The following is a 23,594-nucleotide window of genomic DNA, read 5'->3' as shown; positions in this document are numbered from 1 at the left end:
TGCACATTATGAGGCAGCTGCACAATGCCTTCTGTGGAAAGAGAGGTAGAGAATGCTTTATGGTGTCGCCAGTCTGCTCTCTTTCTCTGCCTATACCTCACACTGAAGCCATTGCCTGCACTGGTAACTAGCAATCATGGGGTGAGGGCCACACGAGGCCACTATTTCTGCTCCTGACTGCCCCATGTAGAAGTTATATCCTTGGAAAACTAACCGTTTCACTTCTTAACATAATAATTTGTTGTGTTTCCTTTATGTGATGCATAATTAACCCTGTAGCACCTAAGTAAACTCACCATATCTAGATCTACATGAAATTCAGTGCTACTTCTAGTCTCCAGCCAATGGTGTGGTTTGATGCAGAATGTCTCAGGGAGCCCATTACTTGTTCCCAGATTGCAGGCATAGACGGAAGGAGTTATTATGTGCTTGGTGCACAATATGGAGATTTTCCTTTGTGCTGGTTTAACATGGTCCACTAAAACATTGGCGACTAGTCTGCCTGCCATTATGTTCCCATGCATTTCAACATCAGGCCTCTGTCACATATGAATGACCCACAAATGTGGCTACTGCATGATTTGACCAGCTGACCAAATGGAGACCTTGAATGATGCCTTTTTGAAACTCTTGTCAGGTGCAGAAAACACTGGGAGTGCACAGCATCTCCTTACCCTTCACAGTGATCACTCAACATCTGACACTGGTCGTGCCCTCCAAGGTCTGGTAACAACACTAAACATGAGCTGACTAACACATTCTGGTAGCTGTTCTACCTGCCACAGACAATGCCAATTCTAATGATTTACATACCTACTGCTGGTGTGTTTGTGTATGAAGTTGACATCCAAGAATGTCTTCTGGCTTCTTCACGCAATGCTTGTCTCATGTGAATGCAAAATTAAATTTTTTGCTGATTGCCAAAGACAGATAATTCAATCAGCAAAAACTTTATTTTTGCATTTACATGAGATAGGCATTGTGTGGCTAATATATGAGTTATTAAATTAGAGTCTCATATCAGTGACAAATGTGAGGAAGTTTTGGCCTGGTCTACAGTCATGTCCCTTTCAATTAATCTAAGAAATACTAGTTTCATTCACTTCCTCACAGACCACAAGGACCCATAAGAAATAGCTATTGTGTAGAATTACCAGGTTATAAAGCAGGCAGACCCTTCAAAATTTCTATGTGTTCATGTAGGTAGCTGGCTGAGCTAGGAACATCATCGTCTTGGGAAGAATGACTTTTGGTATGGGAAAATGTGACTGTCTCAACTATCAACACTTTATTTCCATTTAACACAGTCACAAAATGCTTTAAACTTCAGGCAGTCTGGTGAGTGCTTTTGAAGATCATAACTGCACTTTATGTTGATCCAGTAGAGTGACAATACAGGGCTGCAAACAGATCACCATTGATCATGAAGAGAATCACTCTTTCTAATGTAAATCAGATAAATAAGTCAACAGTTCAGTACTCTACTTCAGCTGCAAGGAGGATTTCTGAAGTATTACATTCCCTATGCATCTGATGGCATCTTTTGAAGTTTCAGAGCTTCAAAATTTAAAGTATGGAAAAATATGTTTGGAAAGATGATGTGTGCAGCCAAGCAATGATTGGAGGTCTTGGTGTAACCACCCTGCTGGGGATAATAACTATCAAAAAAATAAATAAAACAAAGTAAAAGTCTTTACATACATTAATCTTGAAGAAGATAGGTGAAATAAAAATTCTTGAAGTTGGATGGGTGTAACTCAGATTGTTAAAAAGAATGTTGGCATGAACATAACTTCTTTTTGTTGCTCTGCTGCAGCTGATTCATCCTGTAAATTCTAAAGTGATGACAGGCCAGAAAACAGCATGGTTCTTCAACAACGTGAAAAGTCAAAAAGTGATTCAAGTGTACTCAGATTTAGAACTCTAATGTTGTTTATTTCTGACTAGATGCTATTTCACACAGTGTGCTGGCATATGCCTTCGCCAGCACATCAGTTGGCACTAGGAAACATTGTGTAGCAGGTGCTGAACTAAGCATACCTATGACAAGAGAAGACCAAGACATGTCCCCAGGCTATATGTCAATAATGGTGCTGGCAGCATGTACATATGCCACTGCTGCTGAGGTGCTCAATCTCTCCTGCTCAGTACCTCAGTGCGTCGCATTAGGACTCAGTTCACATTGCACCTCAGTACATCACACTGTGCTCTTTTCGTCTACAGTGACAGTTGTTGCCTCACACCTTAGATAGCTGTGAGAGAACGTCAGTCATCATATGTAGTTGTGATATGGACACGGACAAGATTCAAGAATTAGTACATGTTAGCTGATTCTGTTAACCACCAAACTTCAGATTGGCCATCATTGAAGTTAAGTACTAAATTGGTTCCTATAATAAAGTGTATTTTAACCATGTGTGCATTTTGTGTTGTAGTGAGAGGAAACCGGCCACCCACCTATCATACCACCTACTCCTCATCCATCCAGGAACCGCAAAACATTATAGGAGGGCACGGCCACAAGTGTCGACGAGTCTGATCACCAAGTTTTGTTTGCTTTTCATGTGATCTCGGTTGCTGCAGGGGAATTGTCATTACAATGATTCTATTTACTAATTTGTTATTGTTGTTTCATGTATTACAGGGGGAAGCTGCAGAACTAACCTATTTCTCATTTCAGAGGCTTTGCACATTGCTTTCTATTTATTTTTTCATATTTTACTGTAATTTGTTAGTGTTAGAATGGCTACTCCACCCCCTCCACCACCTGCCACTGTGCATCAGCCACAGACTGCTCCTGCTCTAGAACTAAACCAGATTTTTCAGTTTCAGACTCAGCAAATTGCCACATTGCTGTCTACGGTACAGATAGCAACTGCTTGCCACACAAGCTGTATTGGCTCCCCAACAGACCAGCCAACCAATCCAACAAGTGCCACCAAACAATGTTCCATCATTTTGGCACTTCGATGAAAAAGGAGAGGAATGGCTTTAATATCTCACCCAGTTCTAGCCCCACTGTCAAGTCCATAGAATTCAAGGGACCGTGAAATCTCATTGTTTGCTGTCCATCAGGGGAACTGCTGTGTTTCCCTTAGTTCAAAAATCCTTCCCTTTGTCGTCTCCTGATGCACTCCCCTATGATGAAGTAGTAGGTGCATTAAGTCAGTATTATGAACAGCAGATTCAGGTTACGGCAACCAGATTTCAGTTCTTTCGCCTTAAGAAAAAGCCAGAACAGATTTGCCGTCAGTGGTATACCGACTTGCAGGGTCTCACTAGGAAGTGTAAATTCAAGTGTAGTTGTGCCAAGTTTTATAGTGACATGATGATCCATGATGCGATCACATACAATGTCCCTGATAGCAGAATTAGAGAACAGATTCTCAAGTACTCAGGTCCTTCATTCCATCAAATGTTGCAGATATTAGAACAATTCAATTCCGATGCCATAGCTGCCAATAAATTTGATCAGTTCCCGATTTGTCAGGCCAAGTCACCTCTTGCCCACGGCCACCCCACTCAGCCGCCACAACAAGCATGCACACAGATGTGTAAACAAGTAGTCAGGCTTGTAAATCTAGTGAAGTCTTGCCCTCGCTGTTTTGCTCACCATAAGTGGCAAGTTTGCCCGTCGTGCAATGCTACACGTTACTCATGTGGAAAGAAAGGCCGTGTCCAGGCAGTTTGCTTGCAATGGCAAAAGAATGCCAATTCTGCCTGTTCTCACAACAACAGGTCTCGTGCACATTCTGTAAGTGCAGTGTTTTCAAAAGCGACTGCACGTTCTTGCAGTAATTCAAGTAAGATTATGCCCTCATCTCACCCTAGTGCAGTGCAATGCCATTCCAACAAACTATTTGTAACACTAAAAATTGCTAGCCATCATGTTGACTTTCACTTGGACACAGGTGCTTCTTTAACTTTGCTTAATCATGTTAGGCTCACCATGCCTGTCAAAATCTAGTGTGTACCTCACTGCATACAATGAACAGGAAATCCCAGTTCTTGGACAGTGTAGTTTGCATGCCATTTATAAATATCACACTAGAACAGTGAAATTTACTATGTTGCAATCAAGAAAAAGTGAAAATATTTTTGGCTTAGATTTGTTTGATATGTTTGACCTTAGCTCATCGGCATAACCTCTCAGTACAAGAAGGTGTGATTTTTGTAGAATCTGACAGTGGACAATCTCGTGTGCTCATTCCCACAGTGTTGCAAAAGGATGTGTTACAACTGCTTCACCAAGGACATTGGGGAATTGTTCGCACTAAACAGTTAGTGTGCTGGCACTGTACTTCACAGAGCATGGATGCCCATATTGAACAGGTGACGCCACAGTGTCGCCCATGCATAGAAAATCAATCTGTTCCCCCACCGACATTCTCAGCTTGGCCTACGACTCAACCCCATGGCAACAAGTGCATGTAGGCTTTCCAAGACTCTCGTTGGCTCGTAGTGGTAGACTCTTTTTAGCAAGTTTCCATTTGCGGTGCCTACAAACTCCACCACATCAAGTAGCAGCATTCAAGTGTTGTCCTCAATTTTTTGCATTGAAGGATTGCCTGAAGTCGTTGGTATGGACAATGGACCCCAGTTCATGTTACATGATTTTGAACAATTTTGTGACCAAAATGGCTTTCGTCATCTAACAAGTGTTCCATTTCACACGCAGTCCAATGGAGAAGCAGAATGCTTTGCTCGAACATTCAAACAACAAATGATCAAGCTTCACACTTCCCACACACAGGAACAGATACTGCAACTCTTTCTCGCCTCCTATCGCTCCCACCCACGCAACAGACCATCATCGACGGAACTTCTGCATGGCCACCGTCATCGGACATTGCTTCACTTGCTCCACCCTCTGCAGCATCCAGTGCTGCTGAATGTCCACAAGTATCCCTTTGCACTGCATGATCTTGTTCTTTACAGAGTTTATGGGAGCTGTCAGTGCTGGGAGTGCGGCAAGTTCCAGAAACACATTGGCACATATATGTATCTACGAGGGTTGTTTTTTAAGTAAGGGCCGTTTGCGCGTATAGTCCCGTAGTTCGCGCGGACACCGCAACAAGCCACCGCGCCACTTGCCAGCTTCCTTCCCGTTCACACTGATGCAAGTTGCAGCTCTGTAGCTGACGTGTATGCATCGCTGTGCTACTTTTTAATGTTTACGATTATTGAATCGCCCACCGCATGTGAGATACGGTCAGTGATACGTTTTTTGACCGTGAGAAGCCTATCAGCTGCAGAAATTCATTGTCAGTTAACAGAAGTTTATGGCTTGAATGCAATGAGTGAAGGTAAAGTGTGTCAAAGGGTTAGAGAGTTTAAAAATGGCCGTCAAAACGTCCATGACGAAGAACGCTCAGGCCGGCCCTCTGTGATCACTGATGATTTGGTGGCTACAGTCGAAACAAAGATTCGTGAGGACAGAAGATTCACAATTTCCACTCTTTCTTTGGAATTTCCACAAGTTTCAAGATTGGTTTTGTACAAAATTGTGTCTGAAAACCTTTACTTTAAGAAACTGTGTTCTCGGTGGGTATCCAGATTCCTCACAGAGGACCACAACTCCCACATAGGGAAGAGATTTGCCACTTCATTGGACTTTTTGATTTGTTACGAGGAAGAAGGGGATGGCATGTTGAGTCAAATTGTCACTGGAGATGAAACATGGGTATCCCATATCACTCCCGAAAGCAAGCAATAATCGATGGAATGGCGACACACAACCTCACCCGTCAAGGTAAAGCCAAACAGACGCTGTCAAAGCGCAAGATTATGGCAACTGTGTTCTGGGATCGGCGCGGTGTTTTGCTAGTGGGCTTTATGCCATGAGGAATGACAATCAACTCAGATGCCTACTGTGCAACTCTAAAGAAGCTCCACAGAGCAATTCAAAACAAAAGGCGCGGCATGCTGACAAAAGGAGTTTTGCTCCTGCACGATAACACTAGGCCTCACACCTCTCAAAATACTCGGGATTTGATTGATTCTTTTGGCTGGGAAGTTTTGGACCATGCACCATACAGCCTCGACCTTGCTCCTAGCGATTTTCACCTTTTCCGGTACCTTAAACACCATCTTGGCGGGCAGCGCTTCAATGACGATGATGAAGTGAAAGCGGCCGTGAACTCTTGGCTGTCGGAGCAGGCAGCCGAATTCTTTGAAGAGGGAATTAAAAACTTAGTTGTACGGTATGACAAGTGCTTAAATAAACAAGGCAACTATGTAGAAAAATAGGTAAAAGTGTGTAGAATCAGAAAATAAAAGTTTTTTTACAAAAGTATTTGTATCTTTTTTTAAAAATAAAAACGGCACTTACTTAAAAAACTACCCTCGTAATTGCAGATCCCGATAGTTTGCAGCGCCCTCACCAGAATCAAATTCACATTTGTTGTTTGCTCCATGATTTTGCTTCTTTTCTTCCCCCAGATTCATGGCCTCACAGGACCACACAGCCTTAGCAGGTGCTCCCTGGTGCTGCCACTGCACTCCAGGCCGAGCCAATGGGTATCGCAACCCCACCTCCACCATCGCCGCTCTCCAACCCGATCGACCTAGACCGCCATTGCCATCACTGTCACCACCCCAGGAGATGCCCTCAGGACTGGACGTGTATCCTGGGCAATGTTTTCTGGAGGATGTTCCTCTGCTCTCACATACCGGATGGTTGGGTACGACCAGGAGTACGCCGTCCTCCACAGCTATGGCTCCTGGCTCATCTCTACATCTAGCCTCCTGCCTCCCTCCTGTTGTCATTTGCATCTCCAGTACATGACATCAGTGTGGTGTTTCAGGGGAGAGGAATGTGCTGGCATATGCTTTCGACAGCACACTGGTTGGCACCAGGAAACATTATAGCAGGTGCTGAACTAAGCACACCTATGACAAGAGAAGACCAAGACATGCCCCCAAGCTGTGTGCCGATTATTTCCCCTGGGCAGCACTCATATAGGCCACGACCAACGACCATGCTGCTCAATCTCTCCATCTCAGAACCTCAGTACATTGCATTGGGATTCCATTTGCATAGCACCTCAATACATCACTCTATGCTCTAGTCTTTCAAAGTGATAGTCAACACCTCACACCTTAGACAGCTGTGAGGGAATGTTAGTAATTGTATATAGTTGTGGCATGGACATGCACAAGATTCAAGAATTAGTATGTGTTAGTTGATTGCTGTTAACCATCGTACTTCAGATTGGCCATCGTTGAAGTTATGTACTCAATAGGTTCCTACAGTAAAGTTTATTTTAACCACATGTGTATTTTGCACTGTAGTGAGAGGAAACCAGCCAACCACTCATCGTACTAGCCTTTCCTCATCCAGCCAGGAACCACAAAACATTACTGAGGGCACAGCAGCTCAAAATCTGTGCTGTTAGACCGGGAGTACACTGTCCTGCACAGCTACAGCTCCCGGCTCATCTCTACATCTAGCCTCCTGCCTCCCCCCCTCCTCCCCCCTGTTGTCATTTACATCTCCAGTACATGACATCAGTGTGGCGTTTCAAGGGAGAGGAATGTGCTAGCATATGCTTTCGACAGCACACAGTGCAGTGCAAAATCTCACACTTTACTGGCCCCCCTCGTGTTATTTCTTGTGGGTCTTATATATATTCACTGATAATTTGGATATTGTTACATATAGTAATTTTGTTAATTACAATCACATAAGTTGTTCAAAATTATGAAACGTGTTATCATTCAATGATTACGATTGAAATTCATGAAATTAGATAAAAGATCGGATACATGTCTGTCTTTTCATGGAAAAATAAATGGAATGATTTAGTTAAATGATGCAGATTACATATTTATTAATTGCATTTAAACTACATTACCTCAAGTATTCCTACCACATGTCCTGCTTCAAATATGAATGCATTATTTTTAGTGTAGACGGAATTTCAGTATGTAATCCAGTAGCCTATATAAACACTTTGTTGATATTCTCAATTTAGTTTCAGCAATGATGGAAATAAAAGAAAGAATTAAAATTCAAGGATATCAATGATAAGATTCACTGATGACACCGCTTTACTCGGTGAAAGTGAAGAAGAATTACATGATTTGCTGAAGGGAATAAACAGTATAATGAGTAAAAAATATGGACTGAGACTAAATAGAAGAAAGCCAAAGTAATGAGAGCAATGAAAAATTTAACATTAGGATTGAGGGTCATGAAGTAGATGAACTCATGAAGGACAGAGCTAGGAGGACATCAATAGCAGGCTAGCACTGTCAAAAGGGGCATTCCTGGCCAAGAGAAGCCTACTAGTATCAAACATAGGCACCAATCTAAGGAAGAAATTTCTGAGGATGTTTGTTTGGAGCACAACATTCTATGGTAGTGAAACATGGACAGTGGGAAAAGTGGAAAAAAGGGAACTGAAGTATTGGAGATGCAGTGCTACAGACAAATGTCAAAAATTAGGTGGAGTGATACGGTAAGGAATAAGGACGTTGTGCACAGAATTGGAGAGGAAAGGAATACATGGAGAACACTGACAAGAAAAAGGGACAGGATGATAAGACATCTGTTAAGACATCAGGGAGTAATTTCCATGGTACTAGAGGGAGCTATAGAGGGTAAAAACTATAGAGAAAGGCAGAGATCTGAATGTTGTTGTTGTTGTGGTCTTCAGTCCTGAGACTGGTTTGATGCAGCTCTCCATGCTACTCTATCCTGTGCAAGCTTCTTCATCTCCCAGTACCTACTGCAACCTACATCCTTCTGAATCTGCTTAGTGTATTCATCTCTTGGTCTCCCTCTATGATTTTTACCCTCCACGCTGCCCTCCAATGCTAAATTTGTGATCCCTTGATGCCTCAAAACATGTCCTACCAACCGATCCCTTCTTCTAGTCAAGTTGTGCCACAAACTTCTCTTCTCCCCAATCCTATTCAATACCTCCTCATTAGTTATGTGATCTACCCACCTTACCTTCAGCATTCTTCTGTAGCACCACATTTCAAAAGCTTCTATTCTCTTCTTGTCCAAACTGGTTATCATCCATGTTTCACTTCCATACATGGCTACACTCCATACAAATACTTTCAGAAACGACTTCCTGACACTTAAATCTATACTCGATGTTAACAAATTTCTCTTCTTCAGAAACGATTTCCTTGCCATTGCCAGTCTACATTTTATATCCTCTCTACTTCGACCATCATCAGAAAACTGTAGAGAAAGGCAGAGATCTGAATACATCCAGCAAATAATTGAGGATGTAGGTTGCAAATGACACACAGAGTTGTTACAGGTTTCTCACGTTATAAAATACAGTATATTTGATGCTTTTGTTATCCAGTTGTTTGCAAATGAATAGTGCTAATTGCAGTTGAACAAATTGACTATACATGTTCCTACCAATGGATGGATATACTATTAGCAAATACTTTGACCTGAAGTTGTTAGTCACATTGCAGAGCTCAAAAGGCTAAATTACATAAATGGGTCCTACCTAATGACATGACAGTTATTCAAGCTCTCCAAATTAGCTTCAAAATCGAGTGAAAAATAGGCTGTTACATTTCAAGATAAAATGGACACTGTTCACTATGACAATCCAGTACATGTCACTGTGATCTCCATTTGCTTTTTTCATTTGACATTTCTGGTGATGGTTAGTGTAGGATGAGACTGGTTAATATTTTGAAGTATTTTGCGTCTACTGAAAATAAGGTGTTAACATCATGTTTACTAGATTCCGAAATAACATAAATTGCTCAAAAAATTAATGTGGCTGCAATATCTCAAACTTGACATGTTTCATCTATTTTAATTTAAAAATGGATTATGGCATGCTATTCCATGCAATATGACAGCATCAAAAAACAGTCTTCACAGCAGGTTTGAGTCAAGTGAGGTACCCCATTGTATCTCATGCTGCAATAATTTCAAACAAACTTGGTGTAATGACTACAAACGCCCATTGCAGTTACTCCCTGATGTGTTTTGTCAAAAGTAACCCTCATAAATAACCTTGCTTAACCCTTTTGATTGTGAATTTTTTCTTCCTGAAAAAAAAAATGTCTTTTCTATTGAGTTCTTCAAATTACATTATGATTTTTCAAATGTATAAAATATTTTGAGATGCCCCTCAAGGGGGGGATACAACGCGTCCCCAAATGAGGACATTGTGTTCAAGTGGGTGCAATGTAAGGCGAAAAGTCAAAGTATTTTGTTTTATTTTATTTCACCAAAATACATAAATTACACAAAGCTTACTTAATGATTATGTACATAAACTATGCTTTTACACTTTTGGAGAACGATAATCAAAGAAACGATTCTTTTTCTATCCAGACACAGTGAATGTTACATTTTACACAATAAAACTTGGCTTTGCCTTTTCAACTCAGTTTCTTGCACCTGTCAATTGATTTTTTGTCACTGATCACTGGAAAACACCCAATGTTCTCCAAACGAACTTCAACTTCTGGACAAACTTCCGCGTTGGCTCGTTTTGAAGTACTTGGACTGTCACTAGTGGGACGCCCCGTTTTCCTGGCAGATGGCTTATCTACTTTTGTCAGTACACTGTCCACACTTGCCCTAAAGTGAAGCAAACCAAGGGTCTTATTTTTAGGAACACACAATTCTGGTGCATTTTTCTTGTACTCGATCCATGCATTTACAAATGCAATATCAATTGCACGAGGAAACATGCATCCTCATTCAGGTTGCAAAACCAGCTATAAACCATCAAAAATGGCTGTTGAAAATAATGTTCGGTTTCAAAAGAGCAGCTAACTGCATGTTGTCTTTGGGTGCAAAGTCTGCTAAATGCACAATAGGCATGGCTGTCGCCCTACCATGTCCAGACACAAAGCACGTGAACAAACGTCACACTTACCAGTCTGGACATTCAAAGCTACCTTTCAGTCTGTTACAATTAGAATGAATATTTTTCTTATTCAGCTTTAGGTTGGCTGTGCTGTAACAATAACATTCTTGCTGCCAATGCATTGTCGTTGGGATGGGATGAGTGTTTCGTGATTATCTCAGTGTCACTTGCCATGCAATTAGCAGGATTTGCATCTAGGCTACTCAGCTTACAATATACCGTATGATATAAAATGTCTAACATTACTTCCCTCATTGTCCTCTTGTTCAAAATTATCAGCAGGATCATCGGATAGATTGTAAATTTTAGATGAATTAAGGAGTTTTATAACTTCTTCGGTAAGTGGCCTTCGTCTATCTTGGACACGAGGCATTGTGAAATCACCGTAAGATGACTAAAACGGCAGCGAAATAATGTCCTAAATTTCTGTGCCATTACAACCTTTTAATCACAATGTCCTCATTTGGATACATGTATGAAGTTATAAATATGTCATTTACCTTTTGTTCTCAAAGACACCTTTAGTTTTCACCTTCAAGAATGCACCTTTCTATGCACAATTATTTTTTTTTACCTAAACTCTGAAGATATTAAACGGCTGATGGGAGGTACAAAGATTACTGGGAAGCGTCCATGTGACTGTGCACATTCAGTTTTGTTTTGTGGTACCACAAAGTGACAGCAGATGTCAACACTGTTCTCAAATAAGCTCTCTGCTCCTGACAATATGAGCACAATTACAAATGGTAAAATTTAACGAATTTTAATATACTAAGCATTTATTTAGTTTGTCCTTATATGAGGACGCCATGATAGAAAGGTTTAATGCGAAACTACTTGCCAGTATCATGGCCTTAACACCAGAAGGAAAGGTGAACCACTAGGAGGAGCTGCAGTATTTGGTACTTGTATGTTAAGGGGCTAAAGCACACTGGAGCTAAAGTTTTGAATTCACTGCCAGATAATACCAAAGTGACAAGTTATTTAAAGAAGTACCTGTTTGAAAACCTCATTTTACGTTATGGATGAGTTCTGATGCAATAATAAATAACATCTTTTATGTAAAGCTCACATTGATTTATTTATAGTGTCTTCTTATTTTATATAATCTTTAAGATTTTACTGCATCACCTGTATTAATAAACTTTTGCAGTAATACATATATATTTTCCCCCCATGAACCATGGACCTTGCCGTTGGTGGGGAGGCTTGCGTGCCTCAGCGATACAGATAGCCATACCGTAGGTGCAACCACAACGGAGGGGTATCTGTTGAGAGGCCAGACAAATGCTTGGTTGCTGAAGGGGGGCAGCAGCCTTTTCAGTAGTTGCAGGGGCAACAGTCTAGATGATTGACTGATCTGGCCTTGTAACACTAACCAAAACAGCCTCTGTGTGCTGGTACTGCGAACGGTTGAAAGCAAGGGGAAACTACAGCCGTAATTTTTCCCAAGGGCATGCAGCTGTTTGGTTAATGATGATGGCGTCCTCTTGGGTAAAATATTCTGGAGGTAAAATAGTCCCCCATTCGGATCTCCAGGCGGGGACTACTCAGGTGGACGTCATTATCAGGAGAAAGAAAACTGGCATTCTATGGAACGGAGCGTGGAATGTTAGACCCCTTAATCGGGAAGGTAGGTTAGAAAATTTAAAAAGGGAAATGGATAGGTTAAAGTTAGATATAGTGGGAATTAGTGAAGTTCGGTGGCAGGAGGAACAAGACTTTTGGCCAGGCGAATACAGCGTTATAAATACAAAGTCAAATAGGGGTAATGCAGGAGTAGGTTTAATTATGAATAAAAAAATAGGAATGCGGGTAAGCTACTACAAACAGCAATGTGAACGCACTATTGTGGCCAAGATAGACACGAAGCCCACACCTACTACAGTAGTACAAGTTTATATGCCAACTAGCTCTGCAGATGACGAAGAAATTGAAGAAATGTATGATGAAATAAAAGAAATTATTCAGATAGTGAAGGGAGACGAAAATTTAATAGTCATGGGTGACTGGAATTCGAGTGTAGGAAAAGGGAGAGAAGGAAACGTAGTAGGTGAATATGGATTGGGGCTAAGAAATGAAAGAGGAAGCCGCCTGGTAGAATTTTGCACAGAGCACAACTTAATCATAGCTAACACTTGGTTTAAGAATCATGATAGAAGGTTGTATACATGGAAGAACCCTGGAGATACTAAAAGGTATCAGATAGATTACATAATGGTAAGACAGAGATTTAGGAACCAGGTTTTAAATTGTAAGACATTTCCAGGGGCAGATGTGAACTCTGACCACAATCTATTGGTTATGACCTGTAGATTAAAACTGAAGAAACTGCAAAAAGGTGGGGAATTTAAGGAGATGGGACCTGGATAAACTGAAAGAACCAGAGGTTGTACAGAGTTTCAGGGAGAGCATAAGGGAACAAATGGCAGGAATGGGGGAAAGAAATACAGTAGAAGAAGAATGGGTAGCTTTGAGGGATGAAATAGTGAAGGGAGCAGAGGATCAAGTAGGTAAAAAGACGAGGGCTGGTAGAAATTCTCGGTTAACAGAAGAAATATTGAATTTAATTGATGAAAGGAGAAAATATAAAAATGCAGTAAATGAAGCAGGCAAAAAGGAATATAAACGTCTCAAAAATGAGATATACAGGAAGTGCAAAATGGCTAAGCAGGGATGGCTAGAGGATAAATGTAAGGATGTAGAGGCTTATCTCACTAGGGGTAAGATAGATACTGCCTACAGGAAAATTAAAGAGACTTTTGGAGATAAGAGAACCACTTGTATGAATATTAAGAGCTCAGATGGAAACCCAGTTCTAAGCAAAGAGGTGAAAGCAGAAAGGTGGAAGGAGTATATAGAGGATCTATACAAGGGCGATGTACTTGAGGACAATATTATGGGAATGGAAGAGGATGTAGATGAAGATGAAATGGGAGATATGATACTGCGTGAAGAGTTTGACAGAGCACTGAAAGACCTGAGTCGAAACAAGGCCCCAGGAGTAGACAACATTTCATTAGAACTACTGACGGCCTTGGGAGAGCCAGTCCTGACAAAACTCTACCATCTGGTGAGCAAGATGTATGAGACAGGCGAAATACCCTCAGACTTCAAGAAGAATATAATAATTCCAATCCCAAAGAAAGCAGGTGTTGACAGGTTTGAAAATTACCGAACTATCAGTTTAATAAGTCACAGCTGCAAAATACTAATGCGAATTCTTTACAGACGAATGGAAAAACTAGTAGAAGCCGACCTAGGGGAAGATCAGTTTGGATTCCGTAGAAATATTGGTACACGTGAGACAATACTGACCCTATGACTTATCTTAGAAGCTAGGTTAAGGAAAGGCAAACCTACATTTCTAGCATTTGTAGACTTAGAGAAAGCTTTTGACATTGTTGACTGGAATACTCTCTTTCAAATTCTAAAGGTGGCAGGGGTAAAATACAGGGAGCGAAAGGCTATTTACAATTTGTACAGAAACCAGATGGCAGTTATAAGAGTGGAGGGACATGAAAGGGAAGCAGTGGTTGGGAAAGGAGTGAGACAGGGTTGTAGCCTCTCCCCAATGTTATTCAATCTGTATATTGAGCAAGGAAACAAAAGAAAAATTCGGAGTAGGTATTAAAATCCATGGAGAAGAAATAAAAACTTTGAGGTTCGCCGATGACATTGTAATTCTGTCAGAGACAGCAAAGGACTTGGAAGAGCAGTTGAACGGAATGGATAGTGTCTTGAAAGGAGAATATAAGATGAACATCAACAAAAGCAAAACAAGGATAATGGAATGTAGTCGAATTAAGTCTGGTGATGCTGAAGGTATTAGATTAGGAAATGAGACACTTGAAGTAGTAAAGGAGTTTTACTATTTGGGGAGCAAAACAACTGATGATGGTCGAAGTAGAGAGGATATAAAATGTAGACTGGCAATGGGAAGGAAAGATTTTCTGAAGAAGAGAAATTTGTTAATATCGAGTATAGATTTAAGTGTCAGGAAGTCGTTTCTGAAAGTATTTGTATGGAGTGTAGCCATGTATGGAAGTGGAACATGGATGATAAATAGTTTAGACAAGAAGAGAATAGAAGCTTTCGAAATGTGGTGCTACAGAAGAATGCTGAAGATTAGATGGGTAGATCATATAACTAATGAGGAGGTGTTGAATAGGATTGGGGAGAAGAGAAGTTTGTGGCACAACTTGACTAGAAGAAGGGATCGGTTGGTAGGACATGTTCTGAGGCATGAAGGGATCACCAATTTAGTATTGGAGGGCAGTGTAGAGGGTAAAAATCATAGAGTGAGACCAAGAGATGAATACAACAAGCAGATTCAGAAGGATGTAGGTTGCAGTAGGTACTGGGAGATGAAGAAGCTTGCACAGGATAGAGTAGCATGTAGAGTTGCATCAAACCAGTCTCAGGACTGAAGACCACAACAACAATATATATTTTACTCTAAGTGTGAAGGAAAAGTAATATACAACACTGTTTTCAATGTTCATTACAACTAGTGCATATTAGTTGTTTGTTGTTGTACTCAGTACTGTTTGCATTTGGTGCTTCAGCATTTATATGAAATATATTGACTCATTCCAAATCAAGTAATTAACCAAACAGCTGGAAAAGCACTGTGAAGTGCAAAGGAAAAATAATGTACAACACTTTTTTCAAAGTTCATTACAACTAGTGCATAGTTGTTGTACTCTGTAGTATTTATATTTGGTGCTTCAGTATTTATAAGACATGTATTGACTCGTTCCACATCCAAGTAATTGCTCAGACACCTGGACCTACAGAACATGTATGCCATAAATTAGTAAATCATTGTCCAGCCATCCATATTTAGTTTCGCATGGTTTCTCCAAATAACTTAAAGAAAATAGCAAAGTTAGTTATTCCGAAAAGGACACAGCAATTTCCCTCTCTGATGGTGGTACAAATCTGTGTTTATATTCTGTTTCTAAAGATATCATTTTTGATGGGATTTTAAGCCCAAATCTTTCTTCTTAATGTCATTATAATTGAAGATAAGTATAACAACTGCCATTGTACTCAGTAGTCATCATTTATCTATAGCTGTAGTCTCATCTGAACTCTGACAGGGATGGTATGCTGTGTCACAAAGAGTACGTAGTATACCAGTGCAATTTTTCCCCCTTCATATTCCATTTGTGGGTGCTGTGCACCTCCCTATTACACCTATTTTAATTGAATATCAAGTATAACAACCGCCATTTTACCCAATACTCATCATTTATCTATAGTTGTAATCTCATCTGAACTCTGACAGAGGGTGCATAGTATATCAGTGCAAATTTGTTCCTTCATATTCCATTTGTGGATGCTGTGCACCTCCCTATTACACTAAATACCTTTGTTTCTGCCAAAACAGGAGATGTTTGAAACTGTCGGCATCATCACATAATCAAATGAATTATTTGATAGTATCAACACTGTGAACAACTCTTTTTGAAATATGTTACCTAAAACAAATATAAGGAAAGTTCTGGCAGAATGTGAATAATTTAGGTGTAAAGCAGACTATTCACTGAATAGCAAAAGCATTGAGTTAACGGAAGGCAAACACAAAAGAGAATGAAAACATCCTATTTGATGATCAAGAGTACACACACACACACACACACACACACATGTCCCTTCATACACTCACACACAATTATGTCCCTACATTGTTCTGGCTGAGCACACAATACCAGGCGTACTAGGATGGGGTGAGGGTTGTGTTGTGGGATGGAGACAGTGGGGAGATGGAGGTAGAGGAAGAAAGAGGTAGGGAGCAGGAAGGGGATTGGGGTGGGTAGCTAGTGACTCAAATGGAGCCAGCAAGTATGCTGGCTAGAAATGCTGGAGGATGGTAGATGCTTGGGTTAAATGGTTCAAATCGCTCGGAGTACTATGGAACTTAACTGCTGAGGTCATCAGTCCCCTATAACTTAGAACTACTTAAACCTAACTAGCCTAAGGACATCACACACATCCATGCCCGAAGCAGGATTCGAACCTGTGACTGTAGCGATCGCGCGGCTCCAGACTGTAGCGCATAGAACCGCTCAGCCACTCCGGCCGGCCAGCTCGGGTTAGGCATGGCTCATGATGACAATGACGTGAACTGGGAGAGGGTGAAAGGACAGAGGAAGGCGAAACTGTTGGGCAAAAGGTGTGTGGTTAGTGGAGATCGGGACCAGGAGAATTGCAGGAACCAAGGCTCATAGTTAGCAAAAGCTGGTGCTGGATGGAAGGATCTAAATGACACAACTTGAAGCAGTCATTGAATTTAAATATACTGTGTTCAGCAGCATGTTGTGCCACTAAGCGGTCAACTTTGTTCTTGTCCACAGTTTGGCACTGTCCTTTCATTCTGGTGGATAGCTGGTTGGTTGTAATGCCAACATAAAAAGCTGTCGAGTGATTTCAACAGAATTGGTATACTACATGGCTGCTTTCACAGGTGTCTGTCTCTGACAGTATAGGATAAGCTTGTGACAGGACTGGAGTAGAAAGTGTTTGGTGGGTGGGTGAACTGAGCAGGTCTTGTGCCTGTGTCTTCCACAGGGATATGAGTCCTGTGGTAAGGAGTTGGGAATGGGAATGGCTTAGGGATGGACAAGGATGTTGTGTAAGTTGGGTGGACAACATATTATCACTTTAGGGGAGGTAGGAAGGACTTTGGGTAGGATGTGCCTCATTTCCAGGCACATTGATAGATATGGTTAAGCTGCTTCAGTCCAGGGTGATGTTGGATGACAAAGGGGATGCTTCTTTGTGGCTGATTCTTGGGGGTAGTGTGAGGATTAGGGTTGTTGAGGACATTCATGTGCGAAATCTGTTTGTAGCCTATGTTTGGGAGGTGGGGGGGGGGGGGGTAGTACCAGTCTGCAAAGGCCATCGAGAGACCTGCAGCACTCTGGACAAAGGAATCCTCGTCACTGCAGATGGGCTGTCCTGTTACCTCCTCCCAGTCCACGCCTCAACATAATCGTCACTGTGTGCCACATTGCACTGGCTCTGGTATCCATGTATCACATTCCTAGCATGTGCTCCTGCCACTTCTCCCTCCCACGCTCCTAACCAGCATACATGCTGCCTCCCTCTGAGCTGCTAGCTATCCATCCCCAACCCCTCTTGGTGCTTTCTGACTCTTTATCCTGCTATCCATCCCACCTGACACATCCCCAACCCAGTCTAGTTCACCTGCTGAACTGCGATCCCACCACTGTGTGTCCAGCTGGCATAATGTAGAGGCACAGGTGAGTGTGTGAGTGTTTGTTTGGATGCGCATGTTTGTGTATGTATTTGTATTCTTGCTTATCAAAGGATTTATTCTGAATGCTAGCACAATTTCATTCTCTCTTATGCTTGTCTATAAATAACACAATGCTTTTGCTATTTGATGAGTGGTCTTCTCCTTTACTGGCTGGCTCTGAGCACTGTGGGACTCAACTTCTGAGGGCATCAGTCCCCTAGAACTTAGAACTACTTAAACCTAACTAACCTATGGACATCACACACATCCATGCCCGAGGCAGGATTCAAACCTGCGACCGTAGCGGTCACGCGGTTCCAGGCTGAACCGCCTAGAACTGCACGGCCACACTCTTCTCCTTTACTCTTAAATTATTTACCTAAAACAATTCCATGGTAGCTTAAAAAGTTTAAGCTGTTCTAGATCTCATCCCAGTCCTTGCTTTTGGCTGTTGCATTGCATTTTATGGCTTTTCACCTTTTTAGTTGTTTATCAAAATGTCTCCTTTCATTTCACTAATATGTTCTTTGTCAGTGGTCCCATTATCACATGACAGACTAGCCACAGAAAATGTGTATTGAACATTTTCACCAAATGTTTCCATTCTTAGCAAAGATGTCTTTTAATTATCACAAATAAATTACGTTTTCAGGTGAAGCGTGCTGTATCAGCTTTATCACTCTCAGTATATAGTGATGAAAGAGAATTTGAGTTGCCAGTTTCCAAATGCAGTTTAAAACTATCTGTTTCACTGGATGGCCTCTCTCCTGGTCCCAGGTTTTTAGATACATGCCACAGTCGAAGCAGGATATTCTTTTGGACACCGGGCTTTTATTATTGTCCTGTCACCTTCCATAAAATGTACCAAATGCTGAGAGAACATTTACAAAGGATGAATTCATTCCTTCGTAAAAGAGGTGAGTATCATCTCACATTTCCATTTCTGGTTTTAATATGAAAATGACATTTATATGTTTTTTTTTTTTTTTTTTTTTTTTTTTTTTTAAGCTACTGAAAATAGTAAAATATTAGTACTTCAGAAGAGGTCATCTATTACATTTAATGTGATGAACCTATCTGTTCAGCCTTGCAGAGTGTTTAGAAAAAAATTATACTCATGGCTGGAGTTGGCCAATGTAGAGAGGACATAAAATGCATACTGGCAATAGCAAGAGAAACATTCTGAAAAAGGGAAATTTCTTTGGTTTTAATGTAAATTGAAGTGGCAGGATGTCATTTCTGCAAGTATCTGCCTGGAGTGTAGTTGTGTATATAACTGAAACCAAGGTTCAGACAAGTAGAGAGTAGAGGATTTTAAACAGGTTCAAATGACTGTAGGTTGCAGTGGTTATGTGGCAATGTAGAGATTTGAGCAGCATAGAGTTACGTCAAGCCATATTTGACTCAAGATCACAATAACAACAAAAACAACAACCCTCCATACTCCTTACATTTTTAGAAGAATTTGTAGATGTAGAGGTGACAACATATTATCACAGAGATCGGGCGAAGTTGGTGGGTGTGGGGGCAGGGAAAGTGACCATTGCTTATATTTTAAGGTGAACAATGCTGCTTCATGTCAAGAAATGGCCAAATTAGTTATAATATACACCACAGTGGTTGTCAAGGAGTTTCACTGAGGACATTTTTACCTTTGTTGTACAATAAAAAAAAAATTCTGATTTTCTGTCATCCAATGTGAGGTAACAATAATTTATACTATACTTGTAAATAGTCTTTACAGGTTTGCCACTGAATGACAAGCAAGTTCCATAATATTTCCTCGGAGCAACTGTCCGACATCTTCAGGTGGTTCTACCTTGCTGCTGGTTAGGTATGACTGATGGTATATGCGCGGCAATGTCCTGTACATAGAACACATGCGCAAAGAATGCACAGGCATGGAAATCATGCATGCACAAGATTTGCAGATAGATTGTGCCACACTAAAACACCCTCTGCCAAAAATTGTAGAGCGGCCCTCCTGCACATGTGATTTTCAGCAGAGGGTGTTTTGTATGGCACAGTTTATCTGAAAATTATTGTGCATGCATGATTTCCTCTATGCACATTCTTCACATGCGTGTTCTATATAAAGGTCATAAATGCGTGGATACTGTCTGTCGTACCTAGCCACCAGCAATGTTGAATGTGATTCAGGTACTCCAGTCCTGGATGCTACTGAGTCATGAGAAGAGTGCTCATGTGGCCAGACGATGGGTATGTGCAGGGTGTATACGGCCTGGGACATCCGGGAAAAACCCGGGAATTTTTTCATCCGGGAAAAACCCGGGAATTTTTTAGAATTCCGGCATTTTTCATTGTTTTTGATTTAAGTTAAAGTTTTGTAGGTTTGACGTGTAAGATCTGATACGCTGACAAAGAACTTTAGTCCACTACTGCTGAATAATACTGCAGCAATGAAACATAAATCAGAGAATAACACCAAAATAAAAGTTTAGTTGCATAGAAAATGGGTAATTTACACAATGCACAGACCAGAGTGCCGACACCGAAAAGTGTCAAAGGCTTCAGGTCGAAGATTATGCAGTACGTCCGTAACAACTAACGTACATTCGATGTATGTGACGCCACAATTGTTTACATTTCTAACAGATCACCAGAAAATATTACGAATAGTGGCTTGAGATGCGTTACTTTCAAAATAAATTTCCACGCAAGATGATTTATGTTACTTGTGAGAATGTGCAGTGAATTTCTTAAATCACAGGGCATTATAACTCTCATTCAAAACGTAACACTTTGAGGATCAGCCATTTGAAAAATGTCGGGCCCAGAAGATAAGTCATTTATGCCACTATTTAAAATTTTACCGGCACATTTGTATTTGATATGACTTAACGTGTAACACGCGTTAAAAAAAGACCAAGCTTCAAGTTAGTTTCCATATTTAATGTTGTTCTTTCATAGATAAAAAATTATGCAATCAATGGCAAAAAGTGCAATTGACCTTCAAAAAAATGTGCATAATGTGTTACTGAGCAATGTCACAAATCTCTTCATGCCAGAACACTTCGACTTTTGTGCGCAACTGATAATCATTTTGGCATGATTTTAATTGCCAAATTAGAGCCTGTTAGTAGGCCTACAGACTTCCTATCATTGTAGGACTAATAACAGTGGATGCCAATAGACGATGCAATTCTCGTTCGTACATACACTTCTACTTACGAGTTAACTGGTGTAGAAACGCACTTTGCTGAGTTGAGCGAGCTCAGCCTACCTTCGTAACGTACACGCTGCGGCCTGTTTTTCTCATAGGCCTCGTGCTCTGAATAACTGCCGTCATTCGCTAGCGAGATCACGTGACATGAGCTATGACTGGCTGACAAAAGTGCATCGCTCAACGTAATCTCTATTTTAAAGTTTCGGAAGCTACCGTGCTGTAATTTGTGGAATTTGTGTATATACTTTCGCAATACGAAAATAAACTCTGTGCATATTGTCTCGCATCAAACAACTTTCCAAACACATTGTTTTCCTGGATTTCGTTTCCTAAAGTGCTGGGACGTCCTCTGCCGGTATAAGACCTTTATGATTCAAAGGACTGATAGGTTTTACAGCTCCGAGGGAAAGCATACTGTTACTTAACACGGATGTATTTTCACCTGCTTTATACGTAATTTCATCTGGGAGAAATTGTATTTTTAACTGTGAAATCCGGGAATTTTTTTTGCTTGTCCACGTAGACACCCTGTATGTGGCAAGTGGTAGGTGACTGGAGAGACAAGCCACAGCAGATCTGTTTCTATACAAGTTTGAGAGGGTAATTTTAGTCTTCTGTCCCACCCAAGCCACCCATTAGTCTTTTCCCTTCTCTAAATCTCTCTTTTTCTGCTCCCCTGCCAACCCTCCCCCTTCCACAGCCCTGCTCCCAAACCCCCAGACCACTATCCTTGCACCACACTCCCACAAGCAGTACTACACCTTCCCACCACCCCTACCCTGTTATTTGTCCCCCTCCCCACCCCAGTCTCTACTTTATCCTCACCACCCAAACCAGACTGCTTCTATCAACATGCCCAGTTGCAGTCTGCAGTCTGGCCACAGTGGCCAGAGAGAGTGGTCATGTAAGTTGTATTGTGATTGTATGTGTGTTTTCTATCTCAGAAGAAGACCTTAAAAGCTTAGTGTATAGCAGTCTCTTCATTGTTTCCTCTATATGGTCAACTGCAATTTATGCTTTTCATAATGTTGTCATTATTGTAATTGATAACATGTGTATTTGTTTCTGAACACTGTTGCACTCTTTCCTCCTTATTTCAGTACTTAATATTCATTTTCTGTTGCTTTGTAAATTTTGAGTGTAGAATATATTGCAGTGGAGGAATCAAATTTCAGTTCTTTCCATTGTTGCTGTTGTGGTACTGCCCTTCCTGATCACCTGCATATCCACGATTTCCTTGGATCAATCAGTGTTCAAAGTGGCTGCTTGATTCACATCTGCAAGCAGAATCAAGTTGTATGTGTCCTTGGCCAGACAGTACAGCATCACCTCCATTGGGTTCCCATTGTTAAAAGCAGTGCGGGCACATGAGTTATAGCAACATACAACATAATTGCAATTTGTGCAGAGTGATGTACTTTTTGCTTCTCTCAGAGCCATAAACTATGTAATTAGATTATGTCCATATATTAAGTCCAGTAGTAGATACAAGATTATTATCATATGGTTCAAATGGCTCTGAGCATTATGGGACTTAACTTCTGAGGTCATCAGTCCCCTAGAACTTAGAACTACTTAAACCTAACTAACCTAAGGACATCACACACATCCATGCCCAAGGAGATGATTCGAACCTGCGACCGTAGCGGTCGCGCGGTTCCAGACTGTAGCACCTAGAACCGCTCGGCCACTCCGGCCGGCAAGATTATTATCCAAATAAGTTTTCTGAACAGAAGTTTTTATCTTCTACATACCTTCAAACTGTATTTAACCTCTTACATGTCTTAAAGATATGTAGGAGATACATGCAGAAAAACTATATTGTGTTCGATTGTTCAGAGTAATGTTGTATTTTGATGCCAGAATTCAAGGATAGGAACAAAAGAACAAAGTAATGAGAAAAGGCATGTGGTTGATGGGTAAAAAACACACATACACACACACACATATAGGTGCATGTCCATGCAGACATGTGGACAGAGGAAATAATTATGCCAGCTGGGAAGGGGATGGTATGTGTGCCAAATACACAGACATAGAAGAGTAAGAGACAAGTAGATCTTCTACAAAACTGTTTAGATAGACATCTGTATCTACATCCATACTCTGTAAACCATTATGAAGTCCATGGCAGAAAATGCCATAGTTATGGTTTCTTCCTGTTATATCTGTGTCCTGAGTGCAAGAAGCGTAACTAAGTACATGTCTCTGTGCCTGCTGAAAAAGTTCTAATTTCGTGTTCTCATTTCCTGCTGTAGGGATACATTGGGAG

General features: G+C 40.9%; 1 protein-coding gene across 1 annotated transcript in view; it reads left to right on the top strand.

Moving 5' to 3' along the window:
• The window catches only part of LOC126252254 (uncharacterized), a 279,447-nt gene that overhangs the window by 153,034 nt on the left and 102,819 nt on the right, over positions 1-23,594 (top strand). Inside the window, exon 6 of the mRNA XM_049953128.1 lies at positions 18,788-19,052. Within this exon, the coding sequence (XP_049809085.1) occupies positions 18,788-19,052 (265 nt within the window). The remainder of the gene's footprint in view (positions 1-18,787; positions 19,053-23,594) is intronic.

This window comes from Schistocerca nitens, chromosome 4, assembly GCF_023898315.1.
Source record: "Schistocerca nitens isolate TAMUIC-IGC-003100 chromosome 4, iqSchNite1.1, whole genome shotgun sequence".
NCBI lineage: Eukaryota > Metazoa > Arthropoda > Insecta > Orthoptera > Acrididae > Schistocerca > Schistocerca nitens.
The sequence above is the reverse complement of the archived record's forward strand: the minus strand, read 5'-3'. Positions and strand labels throughout refer to the sequence as shown.